Source organism: Lissotriton vulgaris, chromosome 9, assembly GCF_964263255.1.
Source record: "Lissotriton vulgaris chromosome 9, aLisVul1.2, whole genome shotgun sequence".
NCBI lineage: Eukaryota > Metazoa > Chordata > Amphibia > Caudata > Salamandridae > Lissotriton > Lissotriton vulgaris.
Window position 1 is genome coordinate 1,745,315 of NC_141697.1, and position 20,102 is coordinate 1,765,416.

At 48.4% G+C, this 20,102-nt stretch overlaps 1 protein-coding gene across 1 annotated transcript in view; it reads left to right on the plus strand.

The window, feature by feature from the left end:
• Positions 1–18,261, plus strand: part of LOC147689512 (uncharacterized) — a 159,025-nt gene extending 140,764 nt beyond the window's left edge. The window contains exon 3 of the mRNA XM_086936898.1: positions 12,541–18,261. Within this exon, the coding sequence (XP_086793024.1) occupies positions 13,257–14,909 (1,653 nt within the window). The 5' untranslated portion in view covers positions 12,541–13,256 and the 3' untranslated portion in view covers positions 14,910–18,261. The remainder of the gene's footprint in view (positions 1–12,540) is intronic.
• The last annotated feature ends 1,841 nt before the right edge of the window (positions 18,262–20,102 follow it).

Here is a 20,102-nt window from a genome sequence, read left to right on the forward strand (position 1 = left end):
GTTTTAGACGCGTTCAATGAGTACCCTGAGACTTGTCCAAATCTTAAGGCCTCGGCCTCTACAAATGTAGTTGCTTCCGTTGGGCAAGGTGTTATCACCGCAACGTCGTCAGCATAGGCTAATATCTTGCATGGCCCAAGAACTGTATTGACTGGGGTGATCTCTGGTGCTGATTCTATCTTCCGTATTAAGGGATCCATATAGATGGCAAATAGCAAGGGAGAGAAAGGACATCCCTGGCGAGTTCCTCTCTTGATTTTAAATTGACCAGTTATACCCCCGTTTATCCTTAATGCTGCACCTGGATCCATATATAGAGTCTGAATTGCTTTCAAATAGCCTCCTCTAATCCCAACTCTAGCTAGGGTCTGCCACAAATACTGCCAGGAGACCCGATCAAATGCTTTTTCCGCATCCAAAAGCATAACTGCCATCGGGTCTCCTGCTACTTCCGCCACATCAAATAAAGTTATAACTTTTCTAATATGGTGAGTTGTCCCTCTACCAGGAATAAACCCATGTTGGTTATCACTAACCAGGTTACTTATAATTCTTGCAAATCTTGCAGCCAGTGCCTTCGAATAAATTTTGGTGTCATTATTCATCAATGTTATTGGGCGGTACGACCCTGGTTCATTCGGGGGCTTTTCTTTTTTTAAAATTAATACTATATCTGCCCCGCTCTAGGATTTGGGAATAGATACCCCACTTTGTGCAGCTTGAAACATTTGAGTTAAATTATTACCTAAACATCCCCAGAAAGTTTTATAAAACTCGATCGGTAGCTGATCAGGTCCAGCAGCCTTCCCCGAGGGTAGAGCAGTCATTGCTTCTTTAATCTCAGTTTCGTCCAATACGGTCTCTAATTCCTCTGCATCTTCAGGGGATATATTTTTTACCTCAATGTTCTGGAGATATTCATTTATTCTATCGATACTACTGGGATCTTTCTCATCATATAAAGATTGGTAAAACTTCCTAAAGACCTCCCGAATTTCTTCTGGATCTGAATGTAGTTGTCCCTTTTCATCCTTTATTTCCTTAATCGTCCCTGCCGCCGCTATCTGTCTGGTTCGTATAGCAAGGACTCGCCCTATTTTCTCACTGAACTCGTAACATCTCTCCCTTCTGATTGTATATTGCTTTGCGGCTCTATTAGCAAGTTCTTCCTCTGCCTCACTTTTCACCTTCAGTAATTCTATTACGAATTGTTCAGTCGGCTCTCCCCTTATTACACAGTTATTAAGTTGTTCTTCTGCCTCCAGTACTTTTCCCTCTTTCTCCTTATATCGCAGTCTTTCTGTTTTCCTCTTGAAGGCGCTATAACTACACGTTTCACCGCGTGCTCCTGCCTTAAAGGCATCCCATACTATGCCAACTGCAGCAGTTCCTCTATTATATTCAAAGAATTCAGTAATCCATTTAGACATATGTTTTATATAGTCATCATCTAAAAGCAATCCCCTTTCGAATGTCCACTCCCTTCTTATTGTTGTTCCCCCACTCTGCTTTATCGTTAGGATTAGGGGATTGTGGTCACTAAGTATCCGAGGAAGTCTATCAATTTCCACTATACTAATGAAATCATTGGAAACCAGGAAGTAATCCAGCCTAACGGATATCTGATGCGGTGCTGAATAATATGTATAACCGAGTTGTTTCGATCTGATTGACCCCCAGACATCTCGCAATGTATTATTTTCTAAAAGATCAGTAAGGGCCTTGTAGACCTTTTTTTTCCTCCCCTTATACTGTCTTATTGAGCCTGATCCTAGACCCTCCGCTCCGTCAATATTTAAGTCTCCACCTATAATAACTCGAGGGGCCCAGTCTGCCAACTCAGAATCCAAAAATTGCAGAATTTCTGGATCGTCCTGTGTAGAACCATATGCTGCAACTAATGTTGTCCACACCCCCCCTAATAGTACCTCAACCATCGCCCATCTCCCCCAATTATCTCTTAACTTTCTCCTTGTTACTACATTTTTATCCCTCGATAGAATCGCTACCCCTCTCTGTTTAACTCCTTGTTTAGAAGCAACTATTAATTGAAACCCCAGCTGATTAAGATATATCTCATGGGTACTCATTACATGTGTCTCCTGAAGAAACACAAAATCTACGTTCATTTGCCGTAGCCGTATTCCTATCTTCTGCCTTTTCGTTACATCATTTAGGCCGCATACATTCCATGTCACTAATCTAATAGACATTTTTCATTTTTTTTTTCCCCAGCCAGTTCTCTTCAGACCCTATCTGCTTGCTTTTATTTAATGTTCTAGAAACGATATACAATACTAGGCCTAGCACACTGCATAAATAGACTTCCCTGTTAATTTCAATATTGTCTTCCACATCTTCAGTGTCACTACCCATATCATACAGTTGATACAAATTACTTTTGTCAAATCCTCTTAAGTGTCTTGTACCTTTGTGCCCTGTCCATTTCCCTGCCCATCCCCAAGCCCACCCCAGACTGCCCACCCTCAGAGTCCCACCCCCCCTACAGGCAAATAGGTCCAACGGACCTATGTCTGGCCGACTTTTGCCTCCTGGATGTCAAACCCGTAAACCCCCCTAACTTTCCCTTCATCTTACTGTGCTCAGTGTATGTCCAACAAATACCACCCCTATTCGTGCTCAACCTCTACCCCAATTCTTCTTATATTAATACCAATCTTTACTTATTGAAGCAGAAAAAGCTACAACTCAAGAAAACCATCCGATAAAGAGGAGTAAAACATCAAATAAATTTTTCATAGACCTTGAGCAAACAGTTTCCTCTATTATTTTAAATAAGTCCTCATATGTAGCTTTCGTCCCCAAAAATTACTTTACACAGTCTCTATTTTCCATATTATATTTATCTTCGTTTCTTTTGGGGAATATCCCTAAGAGCTACTGCATGATCATTATTCTCAACATTCTCCTTGTGCCTTGTTTTCCGTTGGTCTTGCAGAAAGTTAAGATATTCTTGTGCAAGTATCTCAGAGTAGAAAATTTTAAAGTTCCCATTTACTCCAATCTTCAAACGAGCGGGATACAGAAGGTAAGCCTCACAACCTATGTTTTGAAATGGGGTAATGAGCTGCCTCATCCTCCACCTTCTTTCCACAGTGGTGTGGCAAAAGTCAGGACGTGCAAAGAACTCTACGCCATTGTATTTGCATTTAGCTTGGGGCTTTGCTTTGTTAATTATCTCTTCTCGCAGAAGAAAATTCCCCACGTATAGAAGTATTGCGCGAGGCTTACTCTGCGCTGCTTTCTGGATCAGAGGAAAACGATGCGCCCTTTGTATTTCATGGTCAAGATCCCATGTAGACAACTCTGGGAGGGCACCCTTTAATAAGTCAACAACATACCCCCGAACATCACTTCCTTCTTTCCCTTCCTGTATTCCAATCAGGCGAACATTGTTGCGTCTTTGTCTGTTCTCAAATTCCTCGAGTTTCCATAGCATGTCGGCCGTAGTCTTATCTTGTTCTTTTCTGTCATCCTTCACTTTGACCATATCATCTTCTAATTTCCCGGTTCTAGTCTCTACTTCAGAGACTCTCTCAGCCATCTCCTCATACAACCTGCTGACCTTACGCAAGGAGGATTGTATTTTCCTATTCGCCTGTTTAGCCCTGCGCTTTGCTTTTTGGCTCTCAATGCGAGCCTCACTCTGCATTTGTTTTAATGTTGTAAATAAGACTTCAAAATTAGACATACCACCATCCGCTCCACGGTCCGCAGAGTCCAGAGTTTCACCATTTACAAACTCATCTGCCGGTATTCCAGAGTTCTCTGCCATCTTATCCAAATTTAGTTTTTTTACTACTGTTTTCATATTGCCTCTGTGTTCCTTTGACAATCTCTGTTGTCTAGATTTCCCTTTTCGTTTGCTTGACTTCTTTTTTTTGCTCTTAGTTTTAATTTTTTCCACAGATCTGATACTGCCCTCAGGATTTGTCTTTGATCTAGAAGAGACGTCTTTTTGCAATGTTTTTTGAAATGAATCCTTATATTCTTTATCAATAGGTTCTATCTCACTACTGATAGGAGTTGAGGAGTTTTCAGAGTCAGTCCCTGATACAGTCTCATTACTTCCCGTGTCAGTATTCACTGTTTCATCATCTGAACTCTCCGTCTCTGACTCCGTGTCTGTCGTTGATCCCAGACTTCCATTCATACTTTCCTCATCATCCGCCTCGTCATTACCAGTGAAAAAAACCTCATCACTGGGAGAGGCAGGAAGTGCATCAGGCAATTTGCGTGTGCTTGCATCCCTCTTATTAATTGAATCCAAGTTAATATCTTTATCAACCCTTAGCTCTGTTTCAATTAAGTTAGTTGCAGCCTCAGAATTACTTTTTTCTACAACAGTATCCTCCACCAGGCTTTGTTCTGCGCCTGGCCCTTTAACTCCAGATACCACTGGTGCCAAATGAATTGTGGCTTTCTCCTTTAAGAGCTTGGGTCCGCCCACTTCCACAGCAGTAGAAAAGTCTCCGCCTTCTGCTGCCTCTGTAACTTCAGTTAGAGGCTGTACCTCGAGCGTGCAGGTACCATCCCCATCTGCTCCTGCCTGTTCAAATGGTTCCCTCTCCACAGCAGGCTGCAACATCCTGCACAGGCTCACCAACGTGGGGACTCTCACTCCCTGTGGCAGATTCGACTGCAAAGTTGTTTGGTCAGTCGTTACTGGTGTTGCTGCGGGCAAAAAAGTCTCAACTATGGTCATCTGGCGGAGTGCTGTTTCCTTTCCAAGTACCTCCCCAGCGGTGAGTTTTGCTTCCTCTCTTCTCCTTACAATAGCTGACACTGGGACAGTCACATTCTTTTTTTTCCCTCCTTCCTCTTTTTCACGTATTTTCTTTAATTTATTTTCCTTTGCCGCTTCTCGCCTTTGCTGCGCTTTAGATCGTGCTTTCCCTCTTAAATTAAGCGCTGGGGCCCCGAGGTTATCCATATCCTCCTCCACCTCAGAGTCACGGCTCCAATCGTCTCGGTCACGATTCTTCCTTGAGTAAAGTGCAGGTTTTGTAGCCATAGATTTTGAAGCAACTTTCCAATAGCGACTTCCAGGTAGGGGCGAATGGGAAATCAAAGCTGAACAGTGTTTGTGCAGATATTTCTGCAGAGCCCACTTTTTCTCTTGTGGAAAGTCACATATCAAAAAAAGCAAGCCAGTGAGTTCTCTCAGCATCGCTTTTTATCAGTATCGAGTGCTCTTTTCTCCCAGTAAGAAAGGCAAATTTTCCACAGCAGATTAGATTATATCAACTTAGCTTGGTAGTAGATCAGTGAATCTGCAAATCTGTAAGTCTGCAATCTAAGCATATGAGCACGTAGTACACCTCATCTTCCCAGTCAGGAGGGTTACAGGGTGCGACCATCCACTACGGCGTCTCGGCGGCCATCTTGCCCTCCCGCGTCCAAGGTCAATTTTAGGGTATCCGAAACTTCCTACAGAGCAGATTCTGTGGAGTGTCTTCGGTGAAAGCCAGCTTACCGGGGAAAAGGTACATTTAAGTTTTCCAAAAATGAAATTAATTGACAATTGACAAGGTTTTGAAGCATTTTGGTTAATTCAGGGAGCAGTGAGATGGGACGAAGATTGGACAATATTGTGGGGTCTGCCAAATTAATTTTTCTAATAGTTTGACAACTGCCAATTTCCAATCTAAAGTGACCTCAGCCACTGATAATGAGGTATTAATAGTTTTATTCATAAAAGGGTTGACAATGTCAACAGTTATGAAGAATGTCGGAGGGTAAGGGTCATTGGGGGATCTGGATTTACAGGAAAGGATGGCCTGTCGTGACTGAGCCAGTGTAATCTCATGAACGGCTGTCAAGATTCATGTCCCTTATTTAAAGGGAGTGTCTGATAATACATCATCCACAGTGGGTGTAGTAGTTAGTCTCTCCCATTTTCTCTTTCTCATTCTCTTTCCCTCTCTCTTCCATGCCTTATTTCTTTGTCTGTCCCCTTATTTTTCTGTTAGTGTCCTATGGTGTACATTACAGACCAAGACACAGAGAGAGTTAAAGAGAAATACACAGAGACATAGAGAGAGACCTGCACAAATAATTATAATGAGAGCTAGAGAGAAGGAGATAGACCAAGGAATACAGGGGCATATTATCAAGGATCTGAAAGAGACACGTTAGTGATAGATTGCTTACCTTAGAATATCCCCAGGCGTCAGACTGGATCCGGAAAATTTTGCGTAGCAATACCCCTGCGCGCCGGCAGGCGTCGTCGCGGCTCGGCGTCCGTCGTCAGCGCCAGAATGACGTCGTCGGAGTACTTAGACGCTGCCCTCGCGCGCTGACGTCAGTTCTTCTTCTTTTTTCCGCGCCAGCTAGCGCAGATCCGGTAAAGCTCTACCCCTTAGTCATTTTTTGACTAAACTTTTTGATCTTTTTGATCATTTCACTACTCTAGTCTTTGACTCCGACGGTGCCGGTAGGGATGCCTGGGTTTAAACCCTGTTTCAAGTGCGAACGACTGATGTCGGTTACCGACCCCCATCGCCGGTGTCTAAAGTGTTTAGGCCTCGACCACGACGACTGCACCTGCTCCGACTGCCGGGCCCTGACGTCTGAAACTAGGCGGGAGCGGTCTCTCAAGCGACTTGAGCTCCGGCAGTCGGCCCCGCGCCGATCCAGGTCCCGGTCCCACAGGAGGTTGAGGGACCGGTCACGGGGTCGGACCCCTCGCTGCTCCGGGAGTGGACATCGGTCATCAGGATCCAAGTCCTCAGGTAAGAGGCATGAGAGGTCGGAGAGACACCATCGTTCCTCCAACCCACCCCAACGCTCGTGCGATGCGGCCGGGAATTCGGGTGACGCCACCCACGCGGCTCCGATGGAGTCACGGGCGTCGCCGCCTGCCCCACACCTTCGGGTCCCTGGGCATGACGCGACGCCTGAGGAGGTCGAGCGGTACCTCATGGCCATGAGGTCCCTCCCTCCTCAGCCGGGTACCGTGGCGCCTCCGGGCCCAACGGTCCCGGCTGAAGGGCCTAGCGGGTCGAGTGCTTCGGCTCCGACGCCGCCGGATGTTTCGGCCCGGTGCCGCCGACGACTTCGGTCCCGGCGCCGCAGGCCCTCACTGGATCCGCTTCCGGATCCGGGTCGTCGCCGGTCGACCTCACGACCTCACCGGCGCCAGCCCTGCGGGTGTCGCCCCCGGCGCCTACTATGGACGCCGTACCCGATCCTACCCTCGGTCCGATTCCGGCGCCGCTCTCGACGTCGTTTGAATATTTCTATTTCCATGAAACGGCCCCATCTGTTGACCCTGAACTACAGGAGATGGGTGACGAGGGTGATTGGGAGGGGTCTGTGGACCCTCTGGCACAGGAGTGGCAGTCTCAATAGGACTGGGCATATGAGCTTGGGGAGGCCAGTGGTCTTGACACTTCGCCAGACACTGGATTTGTCTCCCCTCCCACCGTGGCTACGGAGGAGGGGGCTGCTTACAGTGTAGTGTTGACGCAGGCCTTAAACCTTGAGCTCCCTGTCGCGGCCGTGAGGACTAACCTCCTCACAGAGGTCCTTAAACCGCAGGCAAGCTCCACTGAGCCTCTGCTGCCGTTTAATGAGGCCTTGTGTGACGTTCTTGTGGGCACTTGTTCCAAGCCGCCACAGGTCCGCCTGTGGACAGGAACGTGGCCAGACGCTACCGCCCGGCCCCGGGCGACCCTTGCTATTTGTCCACCCATCCCACCCCCGAGAGCCTGGTCATCCAGGCCTCCACTTACCAGACCGCATTCCCGGCGGCTCCGCCCGATCGGGAATCTAAGAGGTATGAACAATTAGGGAATAATGTGTTCTCGTCCCTGAGTTTGGGACTGCGGTCAGTCAATACCGCATGCCTCTTGGACCGCTACACCCACACCCTGTGGGACACGGTCGCGGACTTGCTGCCACAATGTCCGGGCTAAACTCACCCAAGCCCTTGCAGAGGGTCGAGATGCCGCGCAATATTCCATCCGATGTGGGCTGGATACCACGGACTCACTGGGCAGGGCGATGGCAACGATGGTGGCGGTTTGACGCCACGCCTGGTTGAGGTCCGCCAACTTTTCGGCCGATGTCTAGGCTACTCTTCTGGACATGCCGTTCGATGGCGGTCGCCTCTTTGGCGACAAGGCAGACCATGCGCTTGAGCGTTTTAAGGACTCCAGGGCTACGGCCAAGTCCTTGGGCCTCTCGGCCCCACGCCAGCAATCGGGTGCCTTTTGCTCCTTTCGTGGCCACGGAAGGGGCGCCCCCACGCGTGCCGCCAGCCACGCACCGCAGAATGTTCAACAGCGCGGTGGCGGCCGTGGAAACCGCTGTAGCGGCGGTCGGGGACAATGGCGAGGCCAGTCCACACCTTCCCCCACAGCACCTGCCTCAAAACCCTCCTAGTCCGTGCTTTCAGGCCCATGTGACGCCAGTGGGGGGCAGGGTTCGCCATCACCTCTTCCACTGGCGCACTGTCACATCGGACAGGTGGGTGCTGCAAATCACCTTAAGGGGCTACTCCCTCCTCTTCGAGGCGACCCCTCCAGCCATGCTACCACAATTCCACCACGTGTCGGGGGATCACTTGCAACTTCTGCAAGAGAAAGTCACGGCCCTCTTGGCCAAGGGGGCCATCGAGCGCGTTCCTGGGCCAGAAGTAGGGTGTGGTTGTTACTCCCACTACTTTCTGGTACCCAAGAAGGGCAAAGGGGGCCTATGCCCTATCTTGGACCTACGGAACGTCAACGGCTTCCTCCGAAAGGAGAAGTTCAAGATGCTGACTCTGGCTCAGGTCTTAGCTGCCCTGGACCCCGGAGACTGGATGGTAGCGTTGGACTTGCAGGACGCTTATTTTCACATCCCCGTCCTGCCGGCCCACCGGCATTACCTGCGGTTCATGGTAGGCCACGAGCACTTTCAGTTTACCGTGCTCCCCTTCGGCCTTACCAGCGCCCCACGGTTGTTCACGAAAGTAATGGCGGTGGTCGCAGCTCATCTGCGCAGGTTAGGGGTGTCAGTCATTCCCTACCTCGACGACTGGTTGTTGAAGGCGGGCTCGCCCCAGATAGTTGTCAGCCACCTCCAGACTACGGCCGACTTCCTGCACTTGCTGTGGTTCTCCATCAACGTGCCGAAGTCGCACCTGTGTCCCTTTCAGAAGCTCCTCTTCATCGGAGCGGTTCTGGACTCAGCGCAGTTTCGGGTTTATCCTCCCGAACAGCGGGTTCGGGATATTTCAGGCTCTGATTCAGATCTTTCAGCCTTTATCCCGAGTCTCGGTCAGGTTGACGCTGCGGCTTCTGGGGCTGATGGCCTCCTGCATCCTTCTGGTGCATCACGCCCGGTGGCGGATGCAGGCTCTGCAGAGGGACCTGAAGTTTCAGTGGGCCCAGCATCAGGGCAACTTGTCCTACCATGTCTTGATCTCGGAGGGCACTGCGAGACAGCTGCAGTGGTGGCTCACGAACCGCGATTGGGTCAGTGGCCGATCCCTCTCCCTACCCCACCCGGAGCACGTGGTTGTGATGGACGCGTCCCTCCTGGGCTGGGGAGGCCACATGGGAGAGGCGGAGATCAGAGGCTTCTGGTCTCCGGCGGAGTCCCGGCTCCACATCAACCTTCTGGAGCTGCGGGCGATACGACTTTCGCTGAAGGCATTCCTCCCCTCTGTCCGGGGATGTGTAGTGCAGGTGTTCACGGACAACACCACCACCATGTGGTACTGCAACAAACAGGGCGTGGTGGGGTCGTGGATCCTATGCCAGGAGGCTCTGCGTCTCTGGCAGTGGTTGGAACATCAGAGCGTGACCCTGGTGGTTCAACACCTGGCAGGTTCCATGAACGCCAGGGCGGACGAACTCAGCCGTCGGTGCATGATGGATCACGAATGGCGTCTGAACTCGGACGTGGCGCAAGGTCTCTTTCAGCAGTGGGGAGGGCCTTGGTTAGATTTATTCGTCACAGAAGAGAACGCGCAATGTCATCAGTTCTGCGCGTTGGAATTTCCAAGCCGGCACTCGCTCGGAGGCGCTTTTCGTCGTGAGTGGAGTTGCGGTCTATTGTACGCCTTTCTGCCTATACCACTTCTGCCCAGAGTGCTGAAGAAGATCAGGCGCGACAGGGCCCAGGTTATCCTTGTGGCTCCGGACTGGGCACGAAGGTACTGGTATCCCGAGCTACTCAGCATGTCAGTCGATCCCCCGATTCGTCTGCCTCTTCGGGAGGACCTTCTGTCGCAGCAGCAGGGGACGGTCCTCCACCCGAACCTGTCCAGTTTCCACCTACAAGCTTGGAGATTGAGAGGCGACAGTTGAGGCCATTTGACTTGCCTCCCGAAGTCTGTAATGTCATTCTGGCAGCCAGGCGTCCCTCCACAAAGTCGGTATACGCCTGCCGGTGGAAAAGATTTGTGGCATGGTGCATAGCAAAGTCTGTGGATCCACTCTCTGCACCCCTTTCTGAGGTTCTCCTCTTCCTTCTTTCTCTTGCCCAGCAAGGCTCTGCTCTGGGCACTATCAAAGGGTACCTTTCTGCCCTTTCCGCCTTCTTAAGGCTACCTGATCATCCTTCCTTGTTTAAGTCCCCAATTGTAAATAGGTTTTTGAAGGGCATCACACACATGTTCTCTCCTGTTCCTTTCGTGATGCCCCTTTGGGACTTGAACCTTGTTCTTACTTACCTAATGTGTGCTCCCTTTGAGCTGCTCCATAAATGTCATCTCCGTCTTCTTACTTTGAAGACTGCTTTCCTGGTTGCCATCACCTCTGCCAGGAGAGTGAGTGAGCTCCAGGCTCTTTCTTCCACACCTCCTTTCCTCTCTGTCCATTCGGACAAGGTTGTGTCGCAGACAAGACCCTCCTTCCTGCCCAAGGTTGTCACGGCCTTCCACATCGGGCAGTCCATTACCTTGCCCACCTTCTTTCCGCCTCCGCATCCCTCAAAAGAGGAAGAGAGGCTCCACTGTCTGGACCCAAAACGTGCGCTCTCTTACTATCTGGATCGCACACGCCAGTTCCGGGTGGATGAACAACTCTTTGTTGGTTACGTGGGCGCTAAGAAGGGGAAGGCGGTGCACAAGCTGACCATCTCTCGGTGGATCATCTTGAGTATCCAGGCATGTTACTCCTTGGCTAATAAGGAGCTCCCTGTTGGATTGAGGGCTCATTCCACTCGGGCCACGGCGACTACAACTGCCCTGGGCCGGGGAGTGACCTTGCAGGACATTTGCCAAGCAGCTACGTGGGCATCACTGCACACGTTTGCAAGATATTACTGCCTGGACAGCCAAGTCTAGAGGGATGGCTTCTTTGGCCGTTCCGTCCTCCAGGACTTTCTGGTGTGATTATTGGTTCGCAGACCCACCACCGGGGTTGGTATTGCTGGGGTATCTATTCTAAGGTTAGGAATCTATCACTAACGTGTCTCTTTCAGATGCACAAGTTACTACTTGTGTAACGATATATCTGTAAGAGACATTAGTTAGTGATAGATTCCTTACCGACCCCCCCATCCTCCCCGTTCTGCGAACCGATATCTAGGGTTAAGGTCATCCCCTTTCAGGGCCCTAGTTTCATGGCACCAGTGTTGGTTCTATCATGGCTCTGTGTATCTGGCGCGGAAAAGCTGTGTATCAGAACTGACGTCAGCGCGCGAGGGCGGCATCTAAGTACTCCGACGTCATTCCGGCGCTAACGACGCCGACGACGGACACGGAGCCGCGGACGACGCCTGCCGGCGCGCATGGGTATTGCTACGCCAAATTTTCCGAAACCAGTCTGATGCCTGGGGATATTCTAAGGTAAGGAATCTATCACTAACTAATGTCTCTTACAGATATATCGTTACACAAGTAGTAACTTGTGCACCGGTGTTTAAATTATCGCCATTTTAGCGTCAGGAAACTGCCAATAAACCGGCGATAATGGGCTTGATAATACGCTCTAGTTAATTCCCATAGAAGCCCATGTTTTGTGTTAACATGGGCTTCTATGGGAATTAACAAGGGCGTATTATCGCCATTTTATCGGCAGTTTCCTGCCGGTAAAACAGCAATAATTTTAACACTGGTCCTTTATAATATGCCCCACAGAGTGATCCCGTGAGATTTACAAATTAAGATTCAGAGGGAGATTTTGTGAGGAATACAATGAGGAATAGTGAGAGAGATACAGTGAGATTCATCATGAGGCCCTCCAAGGTGGAGAACCCTATGGGCTTAACACTAAATAAGGCCCATAATTTGTACTATAGATAAGTTATGAAGTGTTCATATTTTGTGTTATAGATAAGTTATGAAGTGTTCATATTTTGTGTTATAGATACGTTATGAAGTGTTCATACTTTGTGTTATAGATACGTTATGAAGTGTTCATACTTTGTGTTATAGATACGTTATGAACTGTTCATACTTTGTGTTATAGATATGTTATGAAGTGTTCATACTTTGTGTTATAGATAAGTTATGAATTATTTGTAGACAATGGTCTTCATGCAGCCTGTGCCTTTAATGATTTTAGATCTCTTTACTGCCAACAGACTCATGAATTTATAATATGATGATGAATATTGAAGAACATATTGTGCTAATCGAAACAAGTAAGATACCTGGAAGAAGATCCAGAAATAGTACTCTTGACTATTAAGAAACATAAGAATGTAGTAAGAGACAGAAAACCCCCCTTGTGTACAGACAAGCCCTGCAAGAAGCTGACTGTGCGATCCAATGGAAGTAGGAGTCTGTGGACATCCATGTCATGAAATACATGAGACCTGCTTGAAAGCAAATCATTGAAACAGCACTGGCACATAAAATGCAGCATACAAATGTTCCCAACAGTGTTCTTGGGCTGACATCTGTGTAATATGGTTACAACAAGATGCAATCATTCTGTTCTCTTAACAACCCATTTCAGCCGCACCCACCAAACCAGTTAAAATCCACACATGGAGGAAAAGCTGAATCAGGACCACACAGAATAAGATGAAAAGAAAGAGGGGCCCTGCTGCCTACAAAGCACATCATATCCTACAATAAAAGGCCCTTTGAGTTTTTGTTTACGTTTGTGAAATAACTCAATCCATTATAAAGACTCACTATCTCCTCCAACAGAGATGCCACAGACTTGAGCATGGCTGGAATACTAGTAACCATTCAACGTAGTAGTTAAATTGGGATGTATACATCTCAAACACTGCACAAATGCACAGACTGTGACAATGTCTCAGCGTTATTGCTACTGTGATGGCCCATCATGGGGCATGATTGCAGGAAAGTAACCAATCCAGAGACCGAGGCCACAACAGAAAAACTGATTCACATGAGTAAATTTGAGAGGAGCTATACATTTTCAACAAATAGAAACCCATCAGTGAACACACATAGAAAAACTTACAGGTGCACAGAATGTGGGAATAGATCTAATCAGTCGTCAGACGTAAAGATCCAGCTGGCAACGCACATAGGAGAACAAGCATATTCTTGCAATGAATGTGGGAAGAATGTTAGTGACTCAGAAGACCTAAGGGTCCATCAGCAAATACACACAGGAAAAAAACAATATACATCCAGTGAACGTGGATTGAACTTCAGACACTCATTATCCTTAAGAAGTCATCTTGAAACACATATGGCGGAAAAAACATATACAGGCAGTGAATTTGGGAAGCACCTTCAGTGCTCATCTTACCTAAAGGGTCATGTGCGAAAACACACTGGAGAAACTTCATTTGGTTACAGTGAATGTGGAAAGAACATTTATCAGGCATCAGACCTAAAGCTCCATCAGCAAATACAGAGAGGCCAAAAATTGGACCCCCAAAGTGTGTGCGGTAAGCCCTGTAAACACTCATCAAAGCCAGAGTGCCATCTACAAACACATACAAGGGGAAATGCATACATATGCAATGAATGCGGTAAAAGCTTTAAATATACTTCACAGCTGGAGCGCCATCTACGAATACACACAAGGAAAAGACCATACACATGCAGCGAATGTGGGAGGAGCTTTAATGATTCATATAACCTAAGGATCCATCAGCGAACACATACAGGGGAAAAATCATATAGGTGCAGTGAATGTGGAAAAAGCTTTAATCAATCATCAAACCTAAAAACTCACATACGAATACACACAGGAGAAAGGACGCATATGTGCAGTGAATGCGGGATGAGCTTTAAAGGGTCATCAGTCCTAAGGGTCCATCAGCGAACACACACAGGGGAAAAACCATATAGGTGCAGTGAATGTGAAAAAAGCTTTCATTATTCAACAAGTCTAAGGATACATTTGCGAACACACACAGGAGAAAAACCCTACAGCTGCAGTGAATGTGGGAAGAACTTTTCTGAGTTGTCAACACTAAAGAGACATCAGCAAATACATAAAGGGGGAAAACCATATAAGTGTAGTGAATGTGGGAAGAATTTTAAGCAGTCATCATACCTAAAGGTACATCAGCGAACACATACAGGAAAAAAACCATATGAGTGTAGTGAATGTGGGAGGAGCTTTAGTCACTTATCAAGTCTAAGGACTCATCACCGAATACACACAGGAGAAAAGTCACACATGTGTAGTGAATGTGGTAAGTGTTTTAGACTATCATCAACACTAAGACGCCATCTTAAAATCCACACGGGAGCGAAAGCACACATGTGCAATGAATGTGGTAAGAGTTTTATTCAATCCTCACACCTAAGGACCCATCAGCGTATACACACTGGAGAAAAACCATATGTTTGCAGTGAATGTGGGAAGACATTTAACCAGTCATCATGCTTACAGGTCCATCAGAGAACGCACACTGGGGAAAAACCATACCCATGTAGTGAATGTGGAAAGTGCTTTAATAACTCATCACAACTTAGGTGCCATCAGCAAACACACACCGGAGAGAAAAAATAGGAGTGCAAGAAATGTGGGAAGAAGTATAATCGGTCATCAAATCTGAGAACCCATGAACGAACACACACAGGACATGAGATGCACGTGTGCAGTGAACTTGGAATGAGTTTGAGTTAGTCATCAACAAGGTGACATGCACATCCACACTGCAGAAAAGAGGGTCCCACCACACCCAGTATAAAATGTATCCAGCACCAACTCTGGCCTGGAGATGGTTTGGGGTGGTGGCAACAGATGCAGTTCTATACAAATGATATATAGGACGCCCCGTCACTGGGGCAGCATGCTCTGTATAAATCTTTTTAACATTAGCATTACATACTCTTGTTGTGGTATTAGTATATTGTGAAGGTTTCTGGCCTGAAGACAGCAAGCAGCAATTAAAGTTCAGAGACCCAAAACCCAGAAGGCTGGACAATGTATACTAAATCGAGGAATATCAAAACTCATTAATGTCCTGGTGACCAAATGGTTAACAGCAATATGCCTTGGCTGAGCATATATGCATTATACCATTCATGTGTGCTAAAGCAATTTATAATAGGAAGACACTCACCGCAGTGAAATTCCATAAGGTGGAGGAAATGTGGGAAGTGGTTTATTCTCTCAAGTCAAGAACACAGCACCAGACACATCCAGGATGTATATGGAGGGAGGAGAGAAATAATAGAAGTGTAGATAAATATTTCCTCCATTTTCAAGCGTTTGCTGAATACCTTTACCCAAGATAAAAGAACCTGACACCAACCCATACCTCTGCAAAGGGGGTGCTTATCATAGTAGAGATAGTGCAAAGACATCAAACCCCAATAATACCACTGTTGTAATGCCAGATCATGGTAAATCAGTTTGTTTTTCAACAGGTGTAATATCAGAGATAAGGTAAAGAAATTAAACTGCCGCTTACAGGGATAAGAAGAGGGCAGGATATTCTTACCTAGACTATTCAAATAAAGAACAATCTAATGTTCAGCTATTGCTAGGCAACATACCCTAAACTACTGAAACATTGATGCACAAAAATAGTTAATGAAAAGCTAAAACTGGAAATAGTGCTTATTAGACCTGTTAGCCCTAGGGTGGTCTTTCCCTGTTTTTTTCGCCCTTGCCTCATTTTTCCCACCTTCTTTTTTGTTGGCCTTAGGTCTCCGAGCACCGTCCCATCGCTAACCAATGCTAAGGTGCAGGTGTTCTCTACTTCCAACCTGTTTGCCACAGGCCCCTGCTACTGCAGCGTGGTCTTTTTAGTAGCACCCTAGTTGCCAGGAGCTGCCTGGGACCCTTAAACATTGTTTCAACACCAGCCTGCCTTGCCTGCCCGTAGCTAGAGTAGGGAAGCTCCTGGAACCTTCCAGAATAAGGGCGGGGTCTGCTTCTGCCGCCTTAGAGAGTGGTCACCTGACCTGGGCATATATAAAGAAAGGAGGGAAAGTTTTTAGTCAGTTGGGGCATCACGGACCTGGGGGAACCTACGCAGGAGACTTAGGCGGTAGGGCCTAGTCAGGAACCTATACCACTGGGGGTGACGGGGTTTAGGCGCTGCCCACCAAGCTGTGGGAGGAACACTGAACTAGCCCACTGATCTGGCCCGGCGGGAGGGGAACTTAGGGACCACCTGCAGTGACCTGCAGAGGAATCCTGTCAGCAGCCTTCAACTCAACCCCTCCCCCCTTCAAGAAACTGCCTACCAAGGGCGCAAGAACCACCAAGCGCCAAGAAGAAACCAACCTGCGCTAACCAGGACTACTGGGGATCAACCAGGTACCGGGCTGTGTCACTTCTGCGCTCCTCTGTCTTCACCTGGGCACCTGTACTGTCCTGCCTAACCCCCTTCGCTGTCCTGCCTTGCCTGGACTGCTGGCTAAGCGCTCTCATGGCCTAGCGCTAGCACCCTGAAGTGCCTGATTGCTGAGACTGCCTTATTGCCTGCATTACCTACCCAGCGCTCTCCTACTGTGCCCTTGAGCAGTGCTGTAATCTGCCAACCTGTTGCCTGCCCCAGGCGCTACCCTGGCCAAGCGCCGCTCTAACTTGTGCCCCGGTGCCTCAAACGCCTTCCTGCTGGGCAGCGTGCTGTGCCCCAAAAGCGCCGCCCGACTCACTGCGTTTTTGGTGGTGCCGGCATCGCCGTCATCTGCCCCTGGCGGCCCCTGACGCCAGGAGAGGGCTGCCGCCGTTTTGCTGTGGGCCGCGCCCGGCCCGGGAGAAGGTTGAGGAGGGGTGCAGTCCTCCGGTGCGCCTAGGGCCCAATCATCGCCGCAGCCCGGCCCGAGTGTGCGAAGGCGCCGCGGAGGCCCCGGAGCCTTGGGGAGGCCGCCGCACGCTATTAGCAGGCAGTGCTAGGCCCGACGCCACCACCATCACCCTCACCACGTGAAGGGGGCGCCTGGCCGCGTCACAGGCTGCGCCCCGCCTTTGCTGCACTGTGATTGGCTGGCCGGCCGTGCCGCACCCCTCAAGGAAGGACCGCGGAATGGCCCGCCACCGGCAGAACCCAGGCCGGCCCCAGAATCGTCACGGAGGGGGCCTTGGAGAGTGAGAGCCCCCTCCGACTTGCTGCACCCCCGGGGTCGCCTGAGCCCTTGGCCCCGTGGCTGGCTTTGGCAGCACGAGATACACCGGAGGGTTCTCAGAAGAGCAGGAGTCCTCCCCAAGGGCCCGAGGGGGCTGAAGAAAAAGGTAAACCCCCAGGAAGGCCCCGAGAACGCACTCCCCCGCGGGAGACTGTTGGAGGGGCCCAGTTGGCCCTAACCTGCCTATTAAAGCACCGGAACTGGGCCAAGACCCCGCAGGTCACCAGTGGGGCCTGAGTTTGTTGAGAATAGCCCCTGTTGGGAGAACTGATCGCTCCCACTCGCCCTAGGCCGGCCCAGAGGTTTACGGGAACTGGCCTGATGAATTGTTTATTATTGCCTGGCTTAATGATTGACCTACAGGAGGAGGTGGTTATTTTTGCCTAAGGAAATGCTACCCTGGTTAAAGGAAATGTTTATTCTGGCCTAATGTAATGTTGGCTTACCTGATAAGATGTTAATTCTCCTGCATAATGAGATGTTGCACAATGTTTGATGAAATGTTCATTCTGGTCTGATGAAATGTTTTAATCCTGTCTAATGCAGTGTTTCCTGAACGACTACAGGTACATGAGGAAATGTTTACTGCTGAGTAATGAAGCCTTTATTCCCCTAATGCAATGGTTATTGAGACCTGCTATGGTGATTATTGAATTGCTCCATTTGCTCCCCTGATGAAATGCTGTAATGAGTTATTGCTACCGTGATTAGTGATTTGCTCTAAATGATTTACCAGTCGTGACCTTGATCTTAGATAAAGCGTATTGATTTTAATCAACCATGCTGGTGTGGTGTCGGTCATTGCGTGCATTTATTGTCTCAGTGGACGTGTGTGCTGTATGGTCACTTTACACCTAAGCTTTCGGGTGCCTACCTGCTCGTGCCAGGCTACCCCCCGGGGAACTGGTGACCCCAGTTCCTACAGTGCTCAAAGAAAACAGTTTGTTTGAAAACATTCAACTTGCATTTTTAGAACAAGAAAATAAAAGAAATGTCAGTGTGTAGACAGTTGCAGTCTAGAGTTAGTAAAACAGTAATTAGAAAAGGAAGTTGAAAAGAGAAAAAAAAGAATACCCCAGGAGGTAGAAAAAGGAACTGAGGCAAACCAAATAAGAAACCTCCCATGGTGAATTGTATTTGCAGAAATAACAGTGATAAACAATATCATTAAGACACAAAAAACAAATCTGTTGAGACCTATTTCTCGTCAAAATAAATTCAAGTGTGCAAGGGAAGATGTCAGTCCCACCTCCACCCCCCCTTCCCCAAGCAAACAGGGTTCAAACTAGATTTGAAGATGATAAACTGAGCAGGGCTCAGGGAGTCTCTCTGAATATGATGTGTGATCAGACATCTGAGGTATTGTGGTCCTTGAGGGGTAGGGTGCTTCAGGAGCTGCGTCCTTTATTGCTGAAGTTTAGTTCTTTTTAAAAGGTTTTGAATTGGTTAACAATGTCACTCATTTAAGCTTTGTTGTACAGTGCTTTCATTGGTACTGCTTGTTAAAATAAAGTGGGATTCCCACCCCAAGAATGGTTAAGATCCAAGCATGTGAATCTATGAAAGATTCAATACTGGAGAATTGTAATAATACTCATTGCCCAAGTCAGTGCCAAAACGATTGTGTAAAATGTAGGCCCTACCACTTAAGAGGGGGAAAGTGACAGAATTAAATGGATCACCTGCTGGTTGCGTCCCTGCCGGAGCCAGGTGTGACCTCAAACAAGTTTGGGGTGGTTTCTGCTTGGAGTGAGATAGCACAATGGGCTGCAAATCCTTCTCCAGCATTGGTATTAATGCAAAAGGAACCCACTTGGTATGGTGCCAGTAACAAATCTGCACTGGAGTCGGTGCTGAACCCAGTGGGGCACAGACTCCCTTAGCATGAACCCGCAGTGGAAATCTGGCTTGGGGCCATTGAGGATCCTTGACTCCCAAAATATCCCCTCTACTATTTAGAATGTTTATTCTGATATTGGCGAATCTGAACATGATGAGATAACCCAGGATCAACCAGCTCACACTGGAGTGGAATTGTATGAGTCTGTGGCACCACCGTCGGCCCCTCCTACTCCACTGGCTGCTAGCTTTTTACCAAATGATATTTGTAAATGTAAATGTATTTGAGCTTATATAGCGCACAGCTACCCGCAGTGGGTGTCCCGGCGCTTGCTTAGGGAACCCGTCCTGGTATTCCCCTGTGAGATAGCCCCGGCAGGGTATCCACAAGGTGAAAGCCAGGCATCCCGCCACGAGGGGCCGTTGTGGAGATTAAGCAAGCTATTGCCCAGAGTCGCAGAGTGTGAACCCGTGAGTCGAGAAGGCACCGGAGCGAGAATTATCGAGTCCGTGGAATTTTTTAGCCCAAGACCCGCCGAGGCAGGGAATTGAACCCGGGTCCAGGGCCGATCTCAGCTTCCGGGTCTGCCGCCTCTAACCCCTGAGCCACACTTCTCCACATTGGAGAGTTCCACACTCTTTTGGAGATAACTTCCAAGAGATTTGATCTTCCATTTCCCATTAAGCAAACTTTCTCTATAATGTCCATGAGCCGCTACATAAGTCTGTTAACTCCTTCGGTCGCGGGGGGGGGGGGGGGCGCGCGGGTGACAGAACCGTT